Source organism: Geotrypetes seraphini, chromosome 6 (genome assembly GCF_902459505.1).
Source record: "Geotrypetes seraphini chromosome 6, aGeoSer1.1, whole genome shotgun sequence".
Taxonomy (NCBI): domain Eukaryota; kingdom Metazoa; phylum Chordata; class Amphibia; order Gymnophiona; family Dermophiidae; genus Geotrypetes; species Geotrypetes seraphini.
In genome coordinates this window covers 253,977,204-254,002,495 of record NC_047089.1, presented here as the reverse complement: position 1 = coordinate 254,002,495, position 25,292 = coordinate 253,977,204, and the positions used below count along the sequence as shown (strand labels likewise).

The 25,292-nt window shown below is 43.5% G+C and overlaps 1 protein-coding gene across 12 annotated transcripts in view; it reads right to left on the bottom strand.

Annotated features, from left to right (window-relative positions):
- Positions 1-25,292, bottom strand: part of DMD (dystrophin) — a 2,510,493-nt gene that overhangs the window by 1,647,143 nt on the left and 838,058 nt on the right. For all 12 annotated transcript variants that reach the window (XM_033949686.1, XM_033949693.1, XM_033949692.1 and 9 more), the window contains exons 5-6: positions 6,107-6,199; positions 4,793-4,965 (exon numbers count right to left, since the gene is read on the bottom strand). In XM_033949686.1, coding sequence (XP_033805577.1) covers positions 4,793-4,965; positions 6,107-6,199 — 266 coding nt within the window. The remainder of the gene's footprint in view (positions 1-4,792; positions 4,966-6,106; positions 6,200-25,292) is intronic.

Genomic DNA, 25,292 nt, shown 5'->3' with positions numbered 1-25,292 from the left:
CTCCACAGGAAAACGCAGAAAACCTCATTCTGTTTCTCTCTCTCACATACAGGGTAGCTCTACATCGACACCACATATCCCCCTTAAGAACAGATACCAGCTGCTACAGGAGGATCCTGACAACGAGGTACAAGAAGTGGTTGAGCAGACGGTTCCGGTTCCAGAGTCAACAGGTCGGCCCGCCCCTAGAAAGCGCAGAGTTGTGGTCATCGGGGATTCACTGCTAAGGGGCACCGAGGGACCAATTTGTAGACCTGATCTGCAATCAAGAGAGGTCTGCTGTTTGCCGGGGGCCAGGATCCGGGATGTAACTGATAGCCTGGACAGACTCATCAAACCGCAGGATCACTTCCCTATGATCCTCATCCACGTCGGAACCAACGACACTGCCAGGTGCACCACGGAGAGTATACCCGAAGACTTCAGAGCCCTGGGAGAGAAGCTGAGGGGGATGGATGCGCAGGTGGTCTTCTCATCGATCCTCCCAGTGAGGGGCAAGGGCAGTGCCAGGGAGGATCGAGTTCGGAGGGCGAACGACTGGCTGCAGGGATGGTGCAAGGAGATGAACTTTGGGTTCCTACACCACGGAGAGGCACTGCAAGGACTGCTGGGACCAGACGGGTTACACCTGACCAGGAGGGGGAAGAACGTCCTTGGACACCGTCTAGCCCGCCTACTACACAGGGCTTTAAACTAGGTAAGTTGGGAGAGGGTACGGGCACAAACAACCCATCTGACGAGCTAAGCTACCAATACTCTTTTGAGACTGAGCTAAGTAAATACTATATTTCTGGGACACATTACAATTTTGGGTCTAGGGGGAGGATACATAGCAATTCTGGGTCTAGAGGGAGTACACATTATAATTCTGGGACCAGAGAGAGTGCACACGTTGCAAATTGCACTAAAGGAGTTCGAGTAGCCCAAACGGGAATACCCCCACAGGGTACACACATTACCGAGTCTGAGATAGGAGCACACTATAGTCATGGGGAGTCCGAGACAGGTTCAAGCTTTAGCTCTGGGTCTATGGAGTGTAAGAGACAGGCGAATAATGCTAGGGAGTGCAAGAGACATGCGAATAATGCTAATGGGGTCCTAGTTGATAAAGAGGGATCGTCCCCACTGAGATACAACAAACACACAACGTGGAGGGCTATGTACGTCAACGCCCACAGTCTGGGAAATAAGATCCTAGACTTGGAAACAGAAATGAGGAATGCCGACCTGGATGTAGTGGCGATATCTGAGACCTGGCTCACAGACTCCCACGGGTGGGACATGGTCATACCAGGTTACAACTTGCTTCGCCGGGACAGGGAGGGTAAAATGGGAGGTGGTGTAGCATTATATACTAGAGAGGACATTAAGGTCACCAGAATCACAGATGTACAGTACACTGGGGAATCCCTTTGGGTAAATTTGGCCAGAGGGAAGGACAAATGCCTGTATCTTGGCGTAGTATACAGACCCCCAAGACATCAAGATGACCTAGATAAGGAATTAATCGGAGATATAGAGAATATCACCTTGCGGGGTGATACAGTATTGGTAGGTGACTTCAACATGCCTGATGTGGATTGGGTCACACTTTCCTCTGCTTCCGGCAACAGCAGGAAGCTATTAAACTCTTTGAATGGAGCAAGACTCAGGCAACTGGTATCTGAACCAACAAGGGATCAGGCAATACTGGACCTAGTACTTACCAACGGGGAAAGTATCACAGAGGTCTCGGTGGGTGAAACTTTGGCCTCCAGTGACCACAATATGATATGGTTCAATCTCAGGAAAGGTTTCACGAAATCTACCACAATGACCAAGGTTCTCAAATTCAAAGACACAAACTTCCAAGACATGGGAGACTTCGTTCACCAGGTGCTACAAAGCCAAGCAGACACCGTCAGCGTGGAAGAAATGTGGTCAACTCTGAAAGCCACCATACAGGAAGCAACAAACCACTATGTTAAATCAGTAAGCAAACGGAGTAGGAACAACAAGCCACAGTGGTTCTCTACGGAGATCTCGGACATCATCAAAGAGAAGAAAAAAGCATTCATCTCTTACAAACAATCAGGGACACAGGACTCTAGAGTAAAATATCTGGCCAAGTCAAGGGCCGTCAAAGCAGCAGTTAGGGAGGCCAAATTCCGCATGGAGGAGTCTCTAGCAAAGAACATCCAGAAAGGAGATAAATCTTTCTTCAGGTATATCAGTGACAGAAATAAGAACTCGGGCGGGATAGTACGTCTCAGAAAACCAGACGGAGACTTTGTAGAAACGGACTCGGAAAAAGCCCAACTGTTAAATAAATACTTCTGCTCAGTCTTCACCCGTGAGGCACCGGGATCGGCCCTCAGCCACAGACAAGGGTTAAATCAGTTGACCCATGTAGTAATTTCAAGTTTACACCCAGCAGCGTCTATTGCGAGCTGTCAAAAATCAAGGTCAACAAGGCAATGGGGCCTGACAACCTACACCCTAGGGTGCTCAGGGAGTTGGGTGATGTCCTAGCGGAACCGCTATCCGCGCTCTTCAATCTCTCCCTTAGTACAGGTAACGTCCCGATGGACTGGAAGACAGCTAACGTCATCCCACTCCACAAGAAAGGCTCCAAGATGGAGATGGCAAATTACAGACCAGTGAGTCTCACATCGATAGTGAGCAAACTAATGGAAACCCTAATCAAACACCAATTGAATAGAATCATGGACGAGGAGAAACTACGGGATCCCCGCCAACATGGATTTACTAAGAGGAGATCCTGCCAATCCAACCTGATCAGCTTCTTTGACTGGGTGACGAGGAAGCTGGATGCTGGTGAGTCCCTGGACATCGTCTACCTGGATTTCAGCAAAGCATTTGATAGCGTACCACACCGCAGGTTGCTAAGCAAGATGAGTTCTTTAGGTTTGGGCGACACATTGACAAATTGGGTTGGGAACTGGCTTGGAGGTAGGCTTCAGAGGGTAGTGGTGAATGGCACCCCCTCCGAAATGTCAGAGGTGATAAGTGGAGTGCCACAGGGCTCCGTCCTGGGCCCGATCTTGTTCAACATCTACATAAGAGACTTGACAGAAGGGCTACGAGGAAGAATAACATTATTCGCCGATGATGTCAAGCTAAGCAATGTAGTGAACAAGAGCACAACAGACAATAATTCAATGGCAGATGATATGATGCATGACCTACTTCTTCTGGAGCACTGGTCTAGGTCCTGGCAACTCAGTTTCAATGCCAAAAAATGCAAAGTCATGCACCTGGGAAGCCGAAATCCATGCAAGATTTACACCCTAAATGGCGAGATCTTGAAAAAAACTGAAGCAGAAAGAGACTTAGGGGTGATTGTCAGGGAAGACATGAAGTCTGCAAATCAAGTTGAGCAAGCTTCATCCAAAGCAAGGCAAATCATAGGTTGCATACGCAGGAGTTTCGTCAGCCGTAAACCTGAAGTCATTATGCCACTGTATAGATCCATGGTGAGACCGCACCTGGAGTACTGTGTGCAATTTTGGAAGCCGCATTACCGCAAGGATGTGCTGAGACTGGAATCGGTCCAGAGAATGGCCACCAGGATGGTCTCGGGACTCAAGGAGCTCCCATACGAGGAGCGGTTAGGGAAGTTGCAGCTCTACTCACTAGAGGAACGTAGAGAGAGGGGAGATATGATCGAGACATTCAAATACCTCACAGGTCGCATCGAGGTGGAAGAGGATATCTTCTTTTTCAAGGGTCCCGCGGCAACAAGGGGGCATCAGTGGAAAATCAGGGGCGGGAAACTGCACGGTGACACTAGGAAGTTCTTCTTCACCGAAAGGGTGGTTGATCGCTGGAATAGTCTTCCACTTCAGGTTATTGAGGCCAGAAGCGTGCCAGATTTTAAGGCCAAATAGGACAAACATGTGGGATCTATCCGCAAAGATAGATAGGAAGGGTCATTGGAGTGGGCAGACTTGATGGGCCGTGGCCCTTATCTGCCGTCTATTTCTATGTTTCTATGTTTCTATGTTTCATACGCAAGAGTTTGTCAATGTTATGAGCATCTGTGTGCGTACGGACACAACCACCCAGACAAGCATCATTCTTTGACGTAATTGGTCTTTGAAAACTAATGGCAAGTACTTTTAGCTTTCTTTTCTATGCGGTAGTTATCCTAACTTGAGCAACAAAGCAATCAAGGCTTTGTTACCGTTTGGATCTTCTTATCTTTGCGAACTTGGATTTTCAGCTCGGACAGAAATTAAATCGAGAAATAAGAGAATGACTGCAGATGGTGGATGATGAAATGCGTGTTTTCTTGTTGACAATCGAGCTGCACTTAAAAACAAGCACACCCATCGCACTGTTTAGCAATTCAATTCTATCTACTTTAGTTTCACTGTCGTTACAATTACCCATACATAGCTTAAAAAACTTGAAATAACTCTCAAATTTAATTTTTTGTTGGTTTTGCAATTTTATAATTTCAATTATAATATGCTGTGAAAAACATTTGCTCTGTTTAGTATGCCTGTGCTAAAAAAAAGTTTGAGAGACACTGGCCCAGTATTTTATAGCAGTGGTTCCCAATCCTGTCCTGGAGGACCATTAGGCCAGTCGGGTTTTCAGGATAAACCTAATGAATATGCATGGAGCAGATTTGCATGCCTTATACCTCCATTATATGCAGATCTCTCTCATGCATATTCATTAGGGCTTTCCCTCCAGGACAGGGTTGGGAACCACTGCTTTATAGTATTCTAAAGCCTGATTTACCGGGGCTATGAGAACCCGACAAGTATCTCCGCACTCTTACCTGTGGCTATGGATGAGAGCATTGAAAGCCAACCCATCCGTCCAGCTGCTGGTGAAATTGACCACGTTGACCTCTGGATAACTGCTCGTTGATTGGCGGACCCAGCTTAGTAAGATCTTTTCACTGTTTGTCTGCTGCAAGTCAGCCATGATGCCTTTCATTACATCTTTGACCTGCAAAGAAAGAGACAATGCCAAAACCCAAGGCCTAAACTTTGTTCCTTCACTTTCTAAATATGCAGAGAAAGAGCTACGGTGGAAGACAAGTCAAATGACATAAAACCCATTTACGAGAACGTCACGCGTTTCTGGAATTCGTTGACGCAGAATATAGTAAAATCTGTTAGTGGAGCTGGATTTTAACAAAAGGTTTAGACAAGTTCCTGGAGGAAAAGTCTATAAACTGCTTTAACCAGGCAGATTTGTGAAAAGCCACAGCTTATCCATGTTGGTATGCAGCCTGGAATCGGTCTACTTTTGGAGATATTGCCAGGTACTTGTGGCCTCATCGGATTCTGTTGGAAACATGATACCAGGTCTGATGGACCTTACATCTGATCCAGTATGGCAATTCTTTATGTGTTTATGAATTAAAGCAGTTTTCCATTATCAATGTAGAAAATATTTAACGATTGCATATGAACATCGGTAGAAGTTGAAGTGTAAGAATAGCGATAACACCATATAATCAGAGGAGGCTTGAGACATACACAGAAAATGGAGGGAGAGAGAAGGATAAATATTGAGTTATGAACCAGAATGGAAAAGAGGGTTGATGGAAGGAGAAGATAGGGGGGACAGAATGGAACAGTAGACCAGTGGCTATTTGGCTTTATTACACTGCCTGGCTTTTGACCCACCAGCCCCCCTGTTTTTCAGTTTCACAGGTCAATGTTAACATTTTCCAGTCTGAAACGGGTTAACTTGATTTTCCCCACTTTCAAAAGTTCTTGAGATAAAGGAAAATTTATGAAAGCAATAAATGAAAGAGAACGGATTTTCACTTTCAAAAAAGAACAGATGTGGTCGGGCTAGTTTATAATTCATGAGGAGCTCGCTGGTGATGCTGTTTCTCTGCCTGGGTAATTCATATAAATGTTAGCAAATGCAATTGAAATTAAAGTGAATAGAGCTGCTGATAATGCATGCTATTTAATAATCTGCTCTCCACTAATGTCCCAGCACTCTGTCAGCATCTGTAATCATTTCAATGAATGCTGCGTACTGGAGGTGACTGGTGCTTGGGGGGGGAGGGGTTACCTTCCTGTCTGTTTTCAGACCGGTCTTCCAAAGGCAATATGCCACCATTTCTTACCTGCCAATGGAGGATTATACTCCAGATCAAGCCGAGGGTCAGTTTATGATTGCCATCCACTATATCTGTGCTTCCAATGTTCACCAAGTCAACCTAGAGTGTTGGAAAACACAAGATCACACGTACACGGTTCATTCATAAGGTTTCTTAAGGTCTCTCAAGAAGAGCATTATATTAGTTCTAATAAACAGGTATCATCTTACATATACAGTATATCTTAAATGTTTTATCCAAACTTTGATATACTGCCTTATTGGCAAAGATCTCGGCAGTTTACAATATTCCTTTATTAATCTTTATTTCAAGGCTTGTCATAGTCATAGTTTAGCATCATATGTATTTATTTTTATACCACATAGCCTACATAAGGTAATCAAGCATTTTTCCCTATCAGTCCTGGCAGGCTCATACTCTACCTAATGTACCTGGGGCAATGGGAGCAGCATGGGATTTGAACCCACAACCTCAGGGTGCTGAGGCTGTGGCTCTAACCACTCTGCCACACACTCCCCTTATCTGTATGTTCTGATAGCAACTGGAACTTTACAGGAAGTACTTCTTCACGGAACGAGTGATAGAGCATTGGAACCAGCTTCCAGTACAGGTGATCGAGGCCCGCAGTATCCCAGACTTCAAGAATAAATGGGATACCTATGTGGGATCACTGCAAGGGTCATACCAATGAATAGGGTCGCTAGGATATAGACTTAATAGAGCAGGTCAGTAGAGTTAAGGGTCCAGTAGACTTAAAAGGGGGTCAATGGTATGGGCAGACTTGATGGGCTGTAGCCCTTATCTGCCGTCATCTTTCTATGTTTCTATGTTATTTTTCTTCGTCCAACATTGCAGTAACACAGCTCATGCTATCTTAACCTTCCTTGATGCTCTAGGACCAAAATACATTGAGGGTCCCCCCTGACGCTGAAAAGACAGAAGAGCAGGAAAGGTAACTTGGGGGCAAGTCTACTTGTTATATTTTTTTTTCCATTCATTTTAGGTACACACAGGATTTTTCTCAAGTGTTTTACCCCAATGCGCTTTGAATCCTTTGAGAAAATATAAAGATTGCAAAAAGCAAACTTATCTAAGTAAAGTCAATCAGACACTATATAAAGTTATATAAGAGGCATGGGGAAGTGGGACAGCTTATATCTAATAGCCCAGCGGTAGACAATTCCGGTCCAGGTTTTCAGGATATCCACAATGAATATGCATGAGTTGGATTTGCATGCGCTGCCTCCTTGAGATGCAAATCTATCTCGTGCATATTTATTGCAGATATCCCAAAAACCTGACTTGCCTGAGGCTCTCGATGACCGGAATTGCCTATCCCTGTTCTAGACCACTAGCATTATAAACCATTGTGTCTACTAGAATCTTTTCATAAAAGCACCTCTGCCTGGCATGTGTGTACAAGGTGGTAGATGAGTGAAACAACCTCCCAGTGGAGGTGGTGGAGACAAAACTGCATCTGAATTCATGAAAGTATAGGGCAAGCAGATGAGGGTCTCAAGTGAGGGGAGGGATGGTGGAGCTTAGCCGTTGATAAGGAGAGGCAGCCTGGATAGGCCATAAGGGGCTAGATTCATAGAAAAGTGAACACAATACGGGTTCTACATGCCAGTTTATAACAATTGTATGTGAAAATGCCAATATAGAAGAGAGCTTAAGTTGGCACCTACGCTATATCAAAGGCTGGTGCAAATGGTTGCATCTAAAGAAGGCAGTTGGCAGTATTCAATAACTTATGCACGGTAAGTCATGGAAATGCTTTTAAAACAGAGAAAGGTGAAGTTTCTGGAATCCGGGGGCAACATGGATTCACTAGAGGTAGGTCTTGTCAGACAAATCTAATCAATTTCTTTGACTGGGTGACCCGAGAATTGGATAAAGGATATGCGCTAGATGTGGTGTATTTAGATTTTAGCAAAACCTATGACAGTGTTCCACACAGACGTCTAATAAATAAACTGAGTGTCCTCAGGATGGGTCCCAAAGTGACGGTCTGGGTCAAAAACTGGTTGAGTAGAAGGCAACAGAGGGTAGTGATCAATGGAGATCGCTCTGAGGAAAGGGATGTTACCAATGGTTGCCTCAAGTTTCTCTTCTTGGGCCTGTTCTTTTTAACATTTTTATAAATGATATTGCTGAAGGGCTGTCAGGTAAGATTTGCCTCTTTGTGGATGATACCAAAATTTGTAATAGAGTAGACACCCAGGATGGTGTGAATAACATGAAGATAGACCTGGCGAAGCTTGAAGAATGGTCTGAAATTTGGCAGCTAAAATGTAATGCTAAGAAATGCAAAGTCATGCATTTGGGCTGCAAAAATCCTGAAGGAACGTTACAGTTTAGGGGGTGAAGAACTTATGTGCACGACAGAAGAGTGGGACTTCTGTGATTGTATGTGATGATCTTAAGGTGGCCAAACTGGTTGAAAAGATGACGGCGAAAACAAGAAGAATGCTAAGGTGCATAGGAAGAGGTATATGGGAAAGTACCGGTAGGTATTGATGCCCCTGTATAAGACTCTCGTGAGACCTCATTTAGAATATTGTGTACAATTCTAGAGGCCGCACCTTCAAAAATATATAAAAAGGATGGAGTCAGTCCAGAGGAAGGCTGCTAAAATGTTTTGTGGTCTTCATCATAAGGCGTATGAGGACAGACTTAAAGATCTCAATCTGTATACTTTGGAGGAAAGGCGTGAGAGGGGAGATATGATAGAGATGTTTAAATACCTACGTAGCATAAATGAACATGAGTCGAGTCCCTTTCATTTGAAAGGAAGCTCTATAACCATAAAGCTCTATGACATCACAATGCAGGTGTAAAGAGCCTTAGCCAATAGGGAGAGGAGGAGATACTGGATGCTACAGATGGGCCATTTGGCCTTTGTATGCCATCATGTTTCTCTGTTACTCTGTTACTAAAGTTCTATGACATCACAATGCAGGTGTAAAGAGCCTTAGCCAATAGAAAGAGGAAATGCAAATTTTAAGAGCCTTTGCCAATAGGGAGAGGAGGAGATAGTGGATATTGCAGATTGGCAAACTGGATGGGCCATTTGGCCTTGATCTGCCATCATGTTTCCATGTTTAACTGTCAAACACACCCCTGTCCACCATATAGCATTTAGGTGCTAAGTTGACAGAATAGCGCTTAAGTGCCATTGCGCACCCAACTACCAATTAGCGGCAATTAGCATCAATTAATGCCTCAAGGGCTATTACGGACAATTGTCACCTACTTAAAACTGGCACCATTTTATGACTTGCACTTGGAAATATATGTAGTAGTTAAGAATTTGGACAAGCAAATTAATCGAATGAGGGGGATGAGGTTGATCCGACATCAGTTTTTGTGTTTCTATGTTTTCTTGCCTTGTTTGCACAGGTAATTTCAGCCTTTTTCTGTCCTTTGCTTTACATAGACTGTGTGTATATGTACATATACTGTATAATGTGTATGTGAGTGTGTGTGTTCACATGCATTGTGCTCTGTGTATGTGCAAGTGTATATGTATGCACATACGTGTGTACATGTATGTGCAGTTGTGGGTGTGTCAGTGGTTAAAGCTACTACTACTATTTATTATTTCTAAAGTGCTGAAAGATGTATGCAGCGCTGTACATTTTAACATACAATAAACAGTCCCTGCTCAGAAGAGCTTAGATAGGACATGTCAGGGTTGGGGAGGTTATAGTGGGTCTAGGTATCTGACAGCAGTGAGGGGGAGTTAAGAGTTGAAAGCAGTTTCCAAAAAGTGGGCCTTTAGCTTGGATTTGAACACTGCCAGCCTCAACCCTGGAGTTGTGGGTTCAAACCCCTGCTGCTCCTTGTGACCCTTGGAAAGTCACTTAATCCCCCCATTGCCCCAGGTACATTAGATAGATTGTGAGCCCACCGGGACAGACAGGGGAAAATGCTTGAGTAGCTGAATAAGTTCATGTAAACCAGTGGTCTCAAACTCAAACCAGGGCCACATTCCAAGTTTCCAAGTTTATTAAATATTTCTTTAATCGCTTATTCCACATTCTAAGCGATGTACAAAATATTTGGATTTGTAGGTACTTGGAGGGCCTCAGAAAAAATAGTTAATGTCTTATTAAAGAAATGACAGTTTTGCATAAGGTAAAACTCTTTATAGTTTATAAATCTTTGCTAAGTCTTAATAATAATATTGTAATTTATAGCTAAAGAGACATATGATCAAGAAACTGTTTTAGTTTATTTTTGTGATTATGATAAACAAACCAAGGGCCTCAAAATAGTACCTGGTGGGCCGCAAGTTTGAGACCACTGATGTAAACCATTCTGAGCTCCCTTGGGAGAATGGTATAGAAAACTGAACAAATAAAATAAAATAGAATTACCGTAGTCAGACACACTTGAAAGGTACAAGAAAAACTCTTTATTGGTTCACAGATCTGAGCCTTGTTTCTTCACAGGTTTAGGGATTGCAAAATAGGCTCTTAGCTCAAAAGATATCAGTTGAATCCAACAACAATCTTATCTTTAATTATTATCTGGTTTACCAAGTTCAAGATACTCTTCTGATCAATGATTGTTATGCTCCAAACATCGGCTGCAACAGCTTATTCTGTATTGGCTTACCTTAGCCAAGCAAATAGCAGCCATCTCACTTTGAAAGTCTGCTTCACAACTCCACTCCTTCCTAATGCTTCTCTCCAGCCCAAAGCTAGGGAAGGTTTTTCCCTCTGGAGAAGTCCCCTCTCGGGACCTCTTTCGGGGAAGTCACTTCCTCTAGGAAGGACTGGTCAATCACTACCTCACATCATACCTAGAGAAATTTAACATCCTCCACGAATCCCAGTCTGGATTCCGCACCAATTACAGTACGGAAACCGTTCTAGCCTCACTAACCAATCACCTCCTCCAACTATTCTCACTGGGAAACAGCGCACTGCTACTACAGTTCGACCTCAGCAGTGCCTTCGACCTAGTAGACCATGACATTCTGATTAACTGCCTCGACTCCATAGGCATCGCCGGACAAGTACTAACCTGGCTCACAGGCTTCCTAAAAAACCGAACCTACCAAGTCCACAATGACGGAACCTTCTCCCACACATGGAGCAACCCCTGCGGAGTCCCCCAGGGCTCCCCCCTATCCCCGTCACTATTCAATATCTACATGGCATCACTGGGACACATGCTATCGAACCGTAACCTGAAATCCTATATATACGCGGATGACATTACAATCATCATACCCATCACCTCACTGTCAAATGAGACTGAACAATTCATCTCAACTGTCATCACCATGGTAGAAAACTGGACCACTCGCTTCAAACTGAAACTAAACCCAGAAAAAACCAAGTTCTTCCTTGCAAGTCCCAACCACAAACTAACATCCACCACCCTGCATCTTAATGGCATAACATATCCAATCAACTCTACTATAAAAATCCTCGGAGTCATCTTGGACCGATGCCTCACTTTAGAACAACACACTAACACCCAGGTCAAAAAATGTTTTTCCACCCTGTGGAAACTCCGCTCCATCAAACATTACTTTGATTTTCCCACCTTCAGATTGCTGGTCCAATCCCTAATTCTAAACTCCCTGGATTACTGCAATATCATATATCTGGGCTCCTACAAGAAAACCATTAAACGACTACGACTTATTCAGAATACCGCAGTCCGCCTCATCTACGGGCTCAAAAAATCAGACCACATCAGCCCTTTCTACAGGAAACTTCACTGGCTACCGTTCGAGGCAAGGATCATCTTCAAATTCGCCTGCCTCTGCTTCAAAACCCTAACTGGCTCAGCCCCGATATATCTTTCACGCCACTTCACCTTCCCAGGCTCTAACCGTACACGCAATGCACACCTGTTTGCCTACCCCTCCCCAAAAGGATGCATCCACAAAAGATTCTTCGATAAAACCCTCTCTTTCCAAGCTGGCAAATGGAATGACTGCCTGTCCACTCTCATCTCTCTTGCCCCAACTTATCAATCCTTCAGGAAATCTCTAAAAACATACCTCTTTGATAAATTCCTCTAACCCCCGTCCCCCCGACCAAACTAATAATCCCTTGCCTCCCTCCCTACCCTTCCCCTCTCCCCATGCAACAATTATTGGATCTTTTTGTAATTGTCACTGGTTTATGCCATATAATTGTTAACCAATTCTCTGCACCTACATTGTTTAAATCGCTCTGAACTGTTTTGTCGATATGCTGTAACCTCGATGTAACTTCGCTATAACTAAGCTGTAACTTCGCTGTAAATGTACAGTCTCTTATCCTGTAAACCGCTCTGAACTGTTTTGTGGTATTGCGGTATAAAAAAAATAAAGTTATTATTATTATTATTATTATTAGGACCTCTGAGTGACTCCACTCTAAGGTATAGGAACTCTTCCTTGCCCGAGTTCCACCACCGTGACTCAGCAGGGTTGTCCCACTTACACTAAGGTGGCTTAAACACTCTTCGCCTCTATGAGCTAGCACCCTCCTGCTGTAGAGTGGTGCAATATCAGCGAGGGAGTACTCCGTCCTCACTCCCTCACACATAACATAACATAATTTATATATATATATATACCGCAAGCCCTTTGAGTTCCATGCAATTAACATAACAAAACAAAAACTGACCAATCTCAGCAAAGTACAAAACAAACTTCTAAGAATTTAACAAATAAATAGGTTTTTAAAAATCTTTTAAAATGCTGGTAAGAAGAAGAATAAATTATTAAATGGCTAAAATCTTTATCCCATGTTGCAGCCTGAAATGACAATAGCCGTTGGAAATGTCTTTTATATAAACCTTTGATAGATGGAAAAATTGAATACAACAGGTTTACGCCATAAACGTCTTGGATCGGCAAGTATAAACTGGTGTGATAACCATGCAACACTTTATAACATATTGTCACAAGCCCGAGTCCAATGCCGGCCTTGTGCCAGGGAAGAATGATAAAAAACACCCCCTGAAACTAGTCTGGGCTAACCATGTTATCCCTGTTAGGCAAGAACAAGAACAGGAAGCACAGGCTGTGTTTAAACCTAAGGCAGAACACAGCCTGATGAAATCTGGTAGGGCCCCTTTAAATCCTCCATTTTGTGGAAAGCTGGCTAAGCCAGGGAGAAGGCAACCACAGCTGAAAGAAGTTCAGCCCCGGAGTAGGGCTGGGCGTGGTACAGCAGCTTGGCAGCATTTAGAGAGCTGGCTGACCAAGAGGAAGAGAGACAGAGGAGAAGCTCTCAGGTGGAAGGAGCCTCCAGGTCCCCCTGAGACAAGGGACATAGAAATGCTGGACACAGAACCAGATGATACAACCCTGGGAAATCCTGAAGGTGAAGCTATGGATTGTAACACTTTACCAGAGGTGGGACTATTTGAAGAAATGGAAATCAATTAGTTTGGAATTGTTTTTTTTTGTGCTGAGTTTTGTTGAATGTTTCCATTTCTGTTGAACATGAGGATTTTCTTGAAGTCTGCTAATTAATGGAATGCATGCTAGCCAAGGGTTTTGCTGGTATGAGAAGTTGTTTTTTTCTCTTGCTTATCAAGAGCTGCTGTGAAAGAAACTTCAGCAAGTTCTTTCCAGCAGGTGTGAATATCCTGTAAGCTTGAGACAGGATTTACACAGTACCATGGTGAATAGTTTGCAGGTTTCTTTTCCTTTGATAACAAGGAACTCTTTGCCAAATCTGCCAATCTTTTGTTACTGCATTTAATGAGGCAGTACTGTACAATGCAGTGCACCATGCATAGTTTGCCTATTTTCCAATAAGACTCTGGGAGAGTCAGGTACTATCAAGAAACTCTGTTACACCTGGGACATTGATAAAGAACTTTGAGACAGATATCCAGACCAGGCTGGTTACTATCATATTATGTTGTTCTACATGTTTTTGCCAAAGACCTTTTGGAATACATTTTCTTTTGATGCATTTTTTTTTGGACTTGTCAGTTGAACAATAAATTTGATTTTTGTTTTATTACTTACCTGTGTGAGGCCATCCTGTTTATACACATAGGATAAGTTTATGCACAACAGGGATTTCCTCCATCTTGAGGAAGCACGCTGGGGAGAATATTGTAAGTGTGGGCCGGTTACTGCGAGCCTTGAGGACCGGCCACGCTACAATATGCAACCAAATTTGAATACAACTCTTGCCTTATGCATCTTAAAATCGGTAAACATATTTGTCCCTGAAAAAATGTTAAAAACTGAATGCTCAAATGATTGGAAAGAGGATGAGCGTGAGCGGAATATTTACCACTTGGCTCGGAAATGTGATGGAACAGAATGAGAATTTCAACCGGGTCCACATCGTTAATATCCTGGTGCCTCAGATATCTACTCGGTAGTGGTAAAAATCAAACCAGCTCAAAAAATAAATCCCTGGCGTTTTAAGGAATTTCATCCATTTGCATCTCACTTTTGGCAAATAGTTCACAAGCCATAGAAGTCGCAGCCAAAAGTGGTCTTTCGGCTGAATGAATTCTTTGTCTGCTTCACATTTCAACAGATTTACATTCAAACAAACAAACAAACAAAAAAGCTTGATGTCTCATCTACAAAGAGCATTTCAAGTGAAATGAGGACATTTCTGGGGTTATGAATTTTATGCTGTTTGGATTCCGCTTGGCACAAACAGAGCCCGTGGGCGAGACCAACCTGCCCATATGAGTCCTATTGTCTTGAGTATGGTAGAATATTGTCCTCATGTCCAGGGCAGGATTAATTCATCGAGGGCCCCTAGGCACCCAAGTACACTGGGCCCCCGCCCTGCCCTGCCCCACCCCACCCCACCGGAAACAGGAAACTGTGTCAGAGGGAAGCTTTGGGCAAGCAGCACCGCTTGCACCATTACAGTTCCCGTTGCCTTTCTTACCCACGTTGCTTGCTTGTCTTACTTTCCGTCGATGGGGGGGGGGGGGGGGCGCGTTGCCGATCGATGCTGGAGGGGCCCATTGCCGTTTGGAAAAAACAATGTTGATGCCCTCCTTCATCGGGCCCCCTTGACCATTTTGGGCCCTAGGCACGTGCCTACTTGGCCTATTGGTTAATCCCGCCCTGTTCATGTCCTTTCTGAATTTGAAGTACCTTTCCACTCCTTTTAGTCGGCCACTCGGCATCTCTCCCACTGCCGTATGGGGGAGGGCGGTTGCTTGACTTCGCCAATGGGAGAGTGGGCATCCCTCATGCCAATCTTTGATTGGGGGGGGGGGGTTGTGCGTTTAATCTGCACATGTGCAAATCGCTTAGTAAAAGGAGCCCTTAGTGAACCTAATCTCCGCCAACCTCATTTGCAAGCGTGTTTTGGGGAGAATGACTCGCCTTTTTGAAATCGCTACAATAACGGCTGCGACGGTGGCCCATCGGTTTTGTTCACGTAAAATTTTGAGAATCTAATCCCTAGTCCTGCTCGACAGTTCTGGTAGTATAGTGAATGTAATTAAAGGATGAATAAAAAAATCAGGATCGAGGCCGCAGTGAACTTTGACGGCAACTGCAGTAGTTGGGAAGCAGAATCGGCATTGGGCAGACTTCGGTGGTTTGTGTCCCAAAATAGACAAGGAGAGATAGAGATTAAGTGTTTAATCATAATGAAGTGGAACCTGTGCAGAGTTTCATAAGAACATAAGAATTGCCGCTGCTGGGTCAGACCAGTGGTCCATCGTGCCCAGCAGTCTGCTCACGCGGCGGCCCTCTGGTCAAAGACTAGCGCCCTAACTGAGACTAGCCCTAACTGAGACTAGCCTTACCTGCGTACGTTCCGGTTCAGCAGGAACTTGTCTAACTTTGTCTTGAATCCCTGGAGGGTGTTTTCCCCTATGACAGACTCCGGAAGAGCGTTCCAGTTTCCTACCACTCTCTGGGTGAAGAACTTCCTTATGTTCGTACGGAATCTATCCCCTTTTAACTTTAGAGAGTGTCCTCTCGTTCTCTCTACCTTGGAGAGGGTGAACAACCTGTCCTTATCTACTAAGTCTATACCCTTCAGTACCTTGAATGTTTCGATCATGTCCCCTCTCAATCTCCTCTGTTTGATGCAGATGCAGCTCTGGTCACCTTGGATCTGCTGATTTACCATGAGTTGGATCTGCTGATTTACGATGCCTCTGGAGTTTGGGTTCCAGCTCTGATCTAAAGCATTAAGCAGCGTTAAGCACCCTACTATAAGGACGTACGCTGGCTGCCTGTCAAAACGCGTATCACCTTCAAACTATCGTGCACAATTTTTCAAACCCTATCTGTAAAAACTGCTGATCCGCTCAAAAACCTATTTGCCAACTCCTGGTCTACGTCAACCAGAAAAGTCAAATCATTTCAACTACTACTCCTGTCCCCCAAAAGGGTTAAATACCTGCTCTTCACATATCTTGGCACCAAAACCTGGAACAACCTCCCGACAAACATCTGGATGTAAACATTTTATAACAGATTCTGAAAAAAAATTAAAAACTCTCTTCTTTGAAAGCGTACACACCGTGGACAACTAACTCAAAATAACTAATACCACTAAATCTCTCGCTCTACTCAAACACTATACCAATACAATCGAAGAACCTCCATTCTATTCTCTATTATCCAAACCATAATTCTGACCTCAAACCACTATAAATTAGTATTTTAATTCAGTTATAGCGCGACTCGTAAATACCAGATTAGATTAGTTCTATAAACTGGTAACTCCATTTAGGTGCATTGATGCCAAGCACTGTAATGGCATCTGTGTGCCAAGATGCTCTTAGGGAATGCTTTCAAGTAATGAGAACCCAGAAAAAATTAAAAGAATATCCAAAAAACAAATAGAATTCTTTCTTGTATCACAGAGAAGTCTACAAAAAAGACGAAATAAATAGGGATAACCTTTTTTTATTAATTTTTTTAATTTATTTATCATTTTGAAACATTTTTCAATAAAATACATATTGAAGCGATACAAGTCTTAAATATTGAAATTATAAACAAATAAATCAAGAGTTCCTCACTCTACATCAATACTCTTGTAATAGACCTCATTATGGAGAGAAACAATTTCACAATCAGAAGGAATGATATTATAAACATTCATCCCCATTTATACTACAGACTTGCGTACTAATGTTCACTCTTGGAAATCTGTTATGACTCCTTTGCCTTCCAAGGAGAATTGCAACTGGGAGGGCTCATAAAATTTTGACCCAAGTAAATCATACATTTACGAGGATATCACAATTGAAATTTAATAGGGATAACCTTATGTGAAAAACTGCATATCAGCATATAAATACATCCAATTTTTGTGGTCCTCAGTATATACAGCTCAACACACACAGTATTTTTGTTTGGTGAGTTGTAAGCTTTCTTCATGGAGGGTATCAAGATTGCTTCATGGAGCAGCTAGTTAGAGAGCCAACGAGAGGAAATGCCACTCTGGATCTAATCCTAAATGGGTTAAGGGGACCTGCAAAGGAAGTGGAAGTAGTGGGACCGTTGGGAAACAGCGATCATAATATGATCAAGTTCAAGGTTGAGGTTGGAATACCGAAAGGAAAGAGAACCATAGCGACAACTTTTAACTTCAGGAAAGGAAACTCCGAAGCAATGAGGGAAATGGTAAAGAAGAAACTTAGCAACACTTCCAAAAAAATGGCAAACGGTAGAACATGCCTGGTTTTTTTTTCAGGGACACGGTGAGCGAGGCGCAAAATCTATATATCCCCAGATTCAGAAAGGGGTGCAAAAAGAGTAAAAAAAAAAGACCCGGCGTGGATAACTAAAGTAGTGAAGGAAGCGATAGGCAATAAGAAAAATTAATTCAGGAAATGGAAAAAGGAGAAAACTGAGGGGAACTGGAAAGAGCATAGGAAGTATCAAAAAGAATGTCACCGAGTGGTTCGAAAAGCCAAAAGAGGCTAGCCAGGGAAGCACGAAATTTCAAACCATTCTTTAGATATGTTAAAGGAAAGCAGCCGGCTAGGGAGGAGGTGGGACCGCTGGACAGCGGAGACAGGAAGGGAGTGGTGAAGGAGGAGAAAGAAGTGGCAGAAAGACTTAACATGTTCTTTTTGTCTGTATTTACAAATGAAGACACAACCAACATACCGAAACCTGAGCAAATCTTCAATGGAGATCAAGCAGAAAAATTAACATCCATGGAAGTGAGCCTTGAAGACGTACACAGGCAGATAGTAAAATTAAAAATTTAAACATCCCCGGGTCCGGATGGAATCCATCCAAGGGTTCTGAAGGAACTAAAGGAGGAAATAGTGGAACTACTGCAGCAAATTTACAATCTAGCCCTGAAAACAGGCGTGATCCCAGAGGATTGGAATATAGCCAACATTACGCCCATCTTTAAAAAGGAATCAAGAGGTGACCCGGGAAACTACAGTCTGACCTGACCTCTGTTCCAGGGATAATGGCGGAAGCACTGATAAAAGAAAACATCAATGAACATCTTGAAAGAAACAAACTTCTGATAACCAGCTAACATGGTTTCTGCAAGGGGAGATCGTGCCTAACGAACATTGTACTTCTTCGAAGGAAATAACAAACAGATGGACAAAGGAGACCCCATAGACATCATATATCTAGATTTCCAAAAAGCCTTTCACAAGGTACCTCATGAACGCCTATTTCGGAAACTGAAGAACCATGGGGTGGAAGGAGACGTACATAGATGGATCAGAAACTGGTTGGTGGGCAGGAAACAGAGGGTAGGAGTAAAGGGCCACTACTCGGACTGGAGGAGAGTCACGAGTGGTGTCCCACAGGGCTCGGTGCTTGGGCCGTTGCTATTTAATATATTCATAAATGATCTAGAAACAGGGACGAAATGTGAGATAATAAAATTTGCGGACGACACCAAACTATTTAGTGGAGTTCGGACTAAAGAGGACTGGGAAGAATTGCAAAGGGACTTGAACAAACTAGGGGAATGGGTGACGAGATGGCAGATGAAGTTCAACGTTGAGAAATGTAAAGTATTACATGTGGGAAGCAGAAACCCGAGGTACAACTATACGATGGGAGGGATATTATTGAATGAGAGTACCCAAGAAAGGGACTTGGGGGTAATGGTGGACATGGCAATGAAGCTGACGGCACAGTGTGCAGCAGCCGCTAAGAGAGCAAAAAGAATGCTAGGTATAATCAAGAAGGGTATTACTACCGTTGTATCGGGCGATGGTGCACCCGCATCTGGAGTACTGCGTCCAATATTGGTCGCCGTACCTTAAGAAGGCTATGGCGTTACTCAAGAGGGTTCAGAGGAGAGCGACATGTCTGATAAAAGAGATGGAAAACCTTTTATACGCTGAGAGATTGGAGAAATTGGGACTCTTTTCCCTGGAGAAGAGGAGACTTAGAGGGGATATGATAGAGACTTACAAGATCATGAAGGGCATAGAGAGAGTAGAGAGGGACAGATTCTTCAAACTTTCGAATAATAAAAGAACAAGAGGGCATTCAGAAAAGTTGAAAGGGGACAGATTCAAAACGAATGCTAGGAAGTTCTTCTTTACCCAACGTGTGATGGACACCTAGAATACGCTTCCAGAGAGCGTAATAGGGCAGAGTACGGTACTGGGGGTTCAAGAAAGGATTGGACAATTTCCTACTGGAAAAGGGGATACATGGGTATAAATAGAGGATTACTGCACAGGTCCTGTGCCGTGTGAGCGGACATCTGGGCACGATGGACCTCAGGTCCGACCCAGCGGAGGCATTGCTTATGTTCTTATGCTAAGTGCAGCCATTGGCGCCTACATGTGCCAAGTGATACATGTAATTGGTTGAATTAAACAAATGAAATTCTCGCTTGATGACATGCCATGACCCACTCATGCTTCATCCATATGCACGTCCACCAGTAAGGACACACTTAGGGGCTGATTCTATAAACAGCGCCTAAAAAAATGGCGACTGCTGCATGTCAATAACACTTAGGCCAAACAAATGTCTTGGGGATAACTAGCAACATCTTATTATAATTCATTAGTGGAGAACAGAATGTTGCAATGATGGTTCTCCGTCCGATTGGTCTCGGTTCCTATGACCAGTGTGTGTGTGTGTGTGTGGGGGGGGGGGTACAGAGCACATTCATCACACACTAATAGTATAGCATTTGGTAATATTACATTTGGTTTTACTTATTGAGAACTTCTCAACTAAGCAGAGTTTTGCCAAGAGTCACTTTTAGCCTCTGATCCATGAGTTTCTGTGCCAGGACCTTTAGGGACCCCTGAGGAAGACAGTTTTGTCGAAACAGGGACCGTGTTGGGTCCATAGTCTCCAACGATTTGGGTCCTAGATATTTCTTTTCGTGGATTATCCGATTGAACTTTTAAATCTTGATCATGTTCTCCACAGTGTCTTTGGTTTCATCATATTTACTTATTTTTATGCAATAGAGACACTTTATCTATCTATTTGAGGTTCACACTTAGGCGCCATTTACAGAATCGCGGCTAGTGGCATCTAAACATGGAGGGGCATAATCGAAAGGAACGTCTAAGTCCATTTTCGTCTAACTCGCAAGTCATCCAAAGTTCAAAAAAGCCTAGGACACATTTTCGAAAAATACGTCCAAAATTTATTTTCTTTTGAAAATTGTCTAACTATACGCCCTGCAGATCTGATCGTCCAAGTCACTAAATCGTCCATCTTTATACCACATTTTCGTCTAACTTTTTGTCCAAGTCAAAAATGCCTAGAACGCCTAAAACAAGCCCTGTTGGACGTGGGAGGGGTCTGCAAAGTGATGGACTGAACACCCTGACATGGCACCTAAGTAGTGGCGTACCTTACAGGGCACTGCTGTGAACTTCACAAAAAGGGTGCCATGTCTTCTCCTCACTACAGCTCCCTTATAGGTCAGGGTGAGCCTCCCAAACCACCTCCAGAATCCCCTAGACCCACTTATCTACTACCCCATTAGCCCTTATGGTTGCAGGAGCCACTTATATGCCAGTAAAAGAGGGTTTTGGGGGTGTATAGGGGAGTGCACATGTTTAAGTATCAATGCAGTGATTACAGGGGCTTATGGGCATGGATCCTCCTCTCTATGGGTCCCTAACCCACTCCCAAGATGACTTAAGCTGCCTCTGTGCTGGACGACTAGGCTTTCCTATGCCAGGCGGCCAGGTGATAAATGGTCTGGAGGCTGAATTTTAAAGGTGCGATTAATATTTTTATGGGGGTTGGGGAGGGGGGTCAGTGATCACTGGGGTAGTGTGTGGGGGTTTGTTTTATGTGTTTTCAGTGCTTATCTGGTGACTTTAGGTGGGTTTTGGTGACTTAGACCATGCTTTAAATGGTCTAAGTCACAATGTCCAAGTTCCGTCGATTGTGGGCTGTATAACTTTTGGTTATACATGCTGTACGACTAAGTCTAAGCCGGCCCACGTCCCGCCCAACTCCCGCCCTCGACACTCCTCCTGAAATGCCCCATTTAGCTTTGGTCGTTCAGTGGAACTAGGAAGGCCTAGGTCGTTTAGAAATGCGTCCAAAACACGGTTTTATTATCGGCACTTGGATGTATTTGGACAAAGTTCGTCCAAGTGCCGACTTAGGCGTTTTTTGGACATTTTTCTCTTTTGATTATGAGCCCCTTAGGCACCTGAAATGTAGGCCAGGGTTTTTAAAGGTGCCTAAGTTTTGGGGAGAATCACGCCTAATTTACGCTCTGCCCACAGAAACACCCACTAAGGCATTAGGTGCTTCTAATTAAATTTTTGATTTTAGTGAATATTGAGGCTATTAAGTGTATTTTGCCAATTAAGATAGGTGCCTTTTATAGAATAATGCCAAGTGAATCGTGTAATTGATAGTATTATATAAATTATGGGCCCGATTCTACAAATGGCACCTAAAGATTAGGTGCCAAGTGTGGCGTTAATCACAATCATATAAAAGTTGCCCTTTATAGAATCACGCCTAGTGGCGCTTAAGTGGGCTTAGGCATCAGAAGGCATCCTAATCTTAGGAGCACCCTATCTTGACCTCAATGAGTGCTTCTAAGTTAGGTGCTTAAGTCCAAAGTAGGCGCCTACGTTAAAAACACTATTTAGTGGAGTTAGGACTAAAGATTTACAAAGGGACCTGAACAAACTGGGAGAGTGGGCGACGAGATGGCAGATAATGTTTAATGTAGAGAAATGTAAAGTCTTGCATGTAGGAAACAGAAACCCGAGGTACAGCTATACGATGGGGGGGCTGGTAATCGGAGAAAGTAGCCTAGAGAGGGACTTGGGGGTACTGGTGGACAAAACAATGAAGCTGTCGACACAGTGCGCAGTGGCCTCTAAGAAGGCGAACAGAATGCTAGGTATTATCAAGAAAGGTATTACAACCAGAATGAAAGAAGTTATCCTGCCGCTGTATCGGGCGATGGTGCGCCCACATCTGGAGTACTGCGTCCAATATTGGTCGCCATACTTTAAGAAGGATATGGCGATACTCGAGAGGGTCCAGAAAAGAGCGACACGATCGATAAAGGGTATGGAAAACCTTTCAAACGCTGAGAGATTAGAAAAACTGGGGCTCTTTTCCCTGGAAAAGCGGAGACTTAGAGGGGACATGATAGAGACTTACAAGATCATGAAGGGCATAGAGAAAGTGAAGAGGTGAGGGATGCCAAACAGGAATATGAGGAAAAAATAGCCCAGGAGGTCAAAAACTTCAAGCCCTTCTTTAGATACGTGAAAGGGAAAAAACCTGCAAAAGAGGCAGTGGGACCCCTGGACGACAAGGGAAGAAAAGGGTACATCAAGGAAGATAAACAAATCGCAGACAAACTAAATTCCTTCTTTGCGTCTGTCTTTACGAAGGAAGACACCTCAACAATACCTGAAGCAGAGAAAGTGTTTCCAGGAGAAATAGAGGACAGCCTCACCACAGTTGAAGTGGACTTAGACCAGATATACTATCAGATCGACAAACTTAAAAGTGACAAATCCCCTGGACCGGATGGAATTCACCCGAGAGTCTTAAAGGAATTGAAGGTTGAAATCGGAGAGTTATTGCAAAAACTTGCAAACCTGACAATCAGAACTGGACAGATACCGGATGACTGGAGGATAGCGAACGTCACGCCAATTTTCAAAAAAGGATCGAGAGGGGAACCGGGCAACTATAGGCCTGTGAGTCTTACGTCGGTCCCCGGCAAGATGGTTGAAGCACTGATCAAGGATAGCATAGTCCGGCACTTGGACGCACACGACTTGATGAAACCCAGTCAACATGGATTCAGGAAAGGGAAATCATGTTTGACGAATTTACTCCAATTTTTTGAGACCGTGAACGAGCAAATTGATAGTGGGAAGCCGGTGGACATAATATACTTGGACTTCCAGAAAGCGTTCGACAAAGTTCCACACGAAAGACTTCTCAGGAAACTACAAAGCCATGGCATAGAGGGAGATATACAAAGATGGATAGGCAAATGGCTGGAAAACCGAAAGCAGAGAGTGGGCATAAATGGGAAGTTCTCCGACTGGGAGAAAGTGACTAGTGGTGTACCCCAGGGTTCGGTACTTGGGCCGATCCTTTTTAATATTTATATCAATGACCTGGAAGAAGGAACATCCAGTGAGATCATCAAGTTTGCAGACGAAACAAAACTATGCCGGGCAATCAGATCGCAGGGGGATACAGAGGAACTCCAGAGCGACTTGTGTCAGTTAGAAACATGGGCGGAGAAATGGCAGATGAAGTTCAATGTGGAGAAATGCAAGGTAATGCATTTAGGCAATAAGAATAAGGAATACGAGTATACAATGTCAGGTGCAACTCTGGGGAAGAGTGAACAAGAAAAGGACCTGGGTGTACTGATAGATAGGACCCTGAAGCCGTCGGCACAATGCGCGGCAGCGGCAAAGAAGGCAAATAGAATGTTGGGCATGATAAAGAAAGGAATCTCGAGTAGATCGGAGAAAGTTATAATGCCGCTTTATAGGGCAATGGTCAGACCACACTTGGAATACTGCGTCCAACATTGGTCTCCCTACCTAAAGAAGGATATAAAACTGCTGGAGAGGGTGCAGAGACGAGCAACAAAACTGGTGAAGGGTATGGAGAAACTGGAATACGAGGATAGACTTATAACACTAGGATTGTTCTCCCTTGAGAAAAGGAGACTGCGTGGGGATATGATCGAGACCTTCAAAATACTGAAAGGAATCGACAAAATAGAGCAGAGAAGATTATTTACATTGTCCAATTTGACACGGACTAGAGGACATGTAATGAAGCTAAGGGGGGACAGGTTCAGGACTAATGTCAGGAAGTTCTGCTTCACTCAGAGAGTGGTTGACGCCTGGAATGCCCTCCCAGAGGAGATTATTGCGGAATCGACCATCCTAGGCTTCAAGAGCAAACTAGATGCATATCTCCTTAAGAGAGGCATATAAAGATATGGTGGACTATAAATTACTAGTGTTAAACCTAACGTAATATAACCCTGTGGTATTATCTAGAAATACAAACAATAAGAGTAGAATACCACTCAAGCAGACTCTACATCTCAGTATACTCAAATTATTCTTCTATAGTTTTTGCAAATAGCTTTTTATACATTTTTAATTTTCCAACTAAATGGCCTCAGAAATGGAGCCTACGCATAACGACACAGTCATCAACTGGAAAATCTGCGTAGTGTATAAGCTCCTGCTCCAATCATTGGCCTCTACTCTAACAACTTATTTACTTGCTAAATTTACTTAGTAGAGCAACCCCACACCTTATAGTGCTAAAGGCTTAATGACATTAAATTGGGTACTCAATATCAGAGTTACTGTGTGTAAAGTCCACATTTGAAAAACTCGACCAAGCAACTTATCTTGTTAGTTGAGTGTTCTTCATAGTCGAAGTTTAAGCAATAAAAGTTCCAAACATTCCGTTCACCGAACCCCGTGAACGGAATGTTTGGAACTTTTATTGCTTAAACTTCGACTATGAAGAACACTCAACTAACAAGATAAGTTGCTTGGTCGAGTTTTTCAAATGTGGACTTTACACACAGTAACTCTGATATTGAGTACCCAATTTAATGTCATTAAGCCTTTAGCACTATAAGGTGTGGGGTTGCTCTACTAAGTAAATTTAGCAAGTAAATAAGTTGTTAGAGTAGAGGCCAATGATTGGAGCAGGAGCTTATACACTACGCAGATTTTCCAGTTGATGACTGTGTCGTTATGCGTAGGCTCC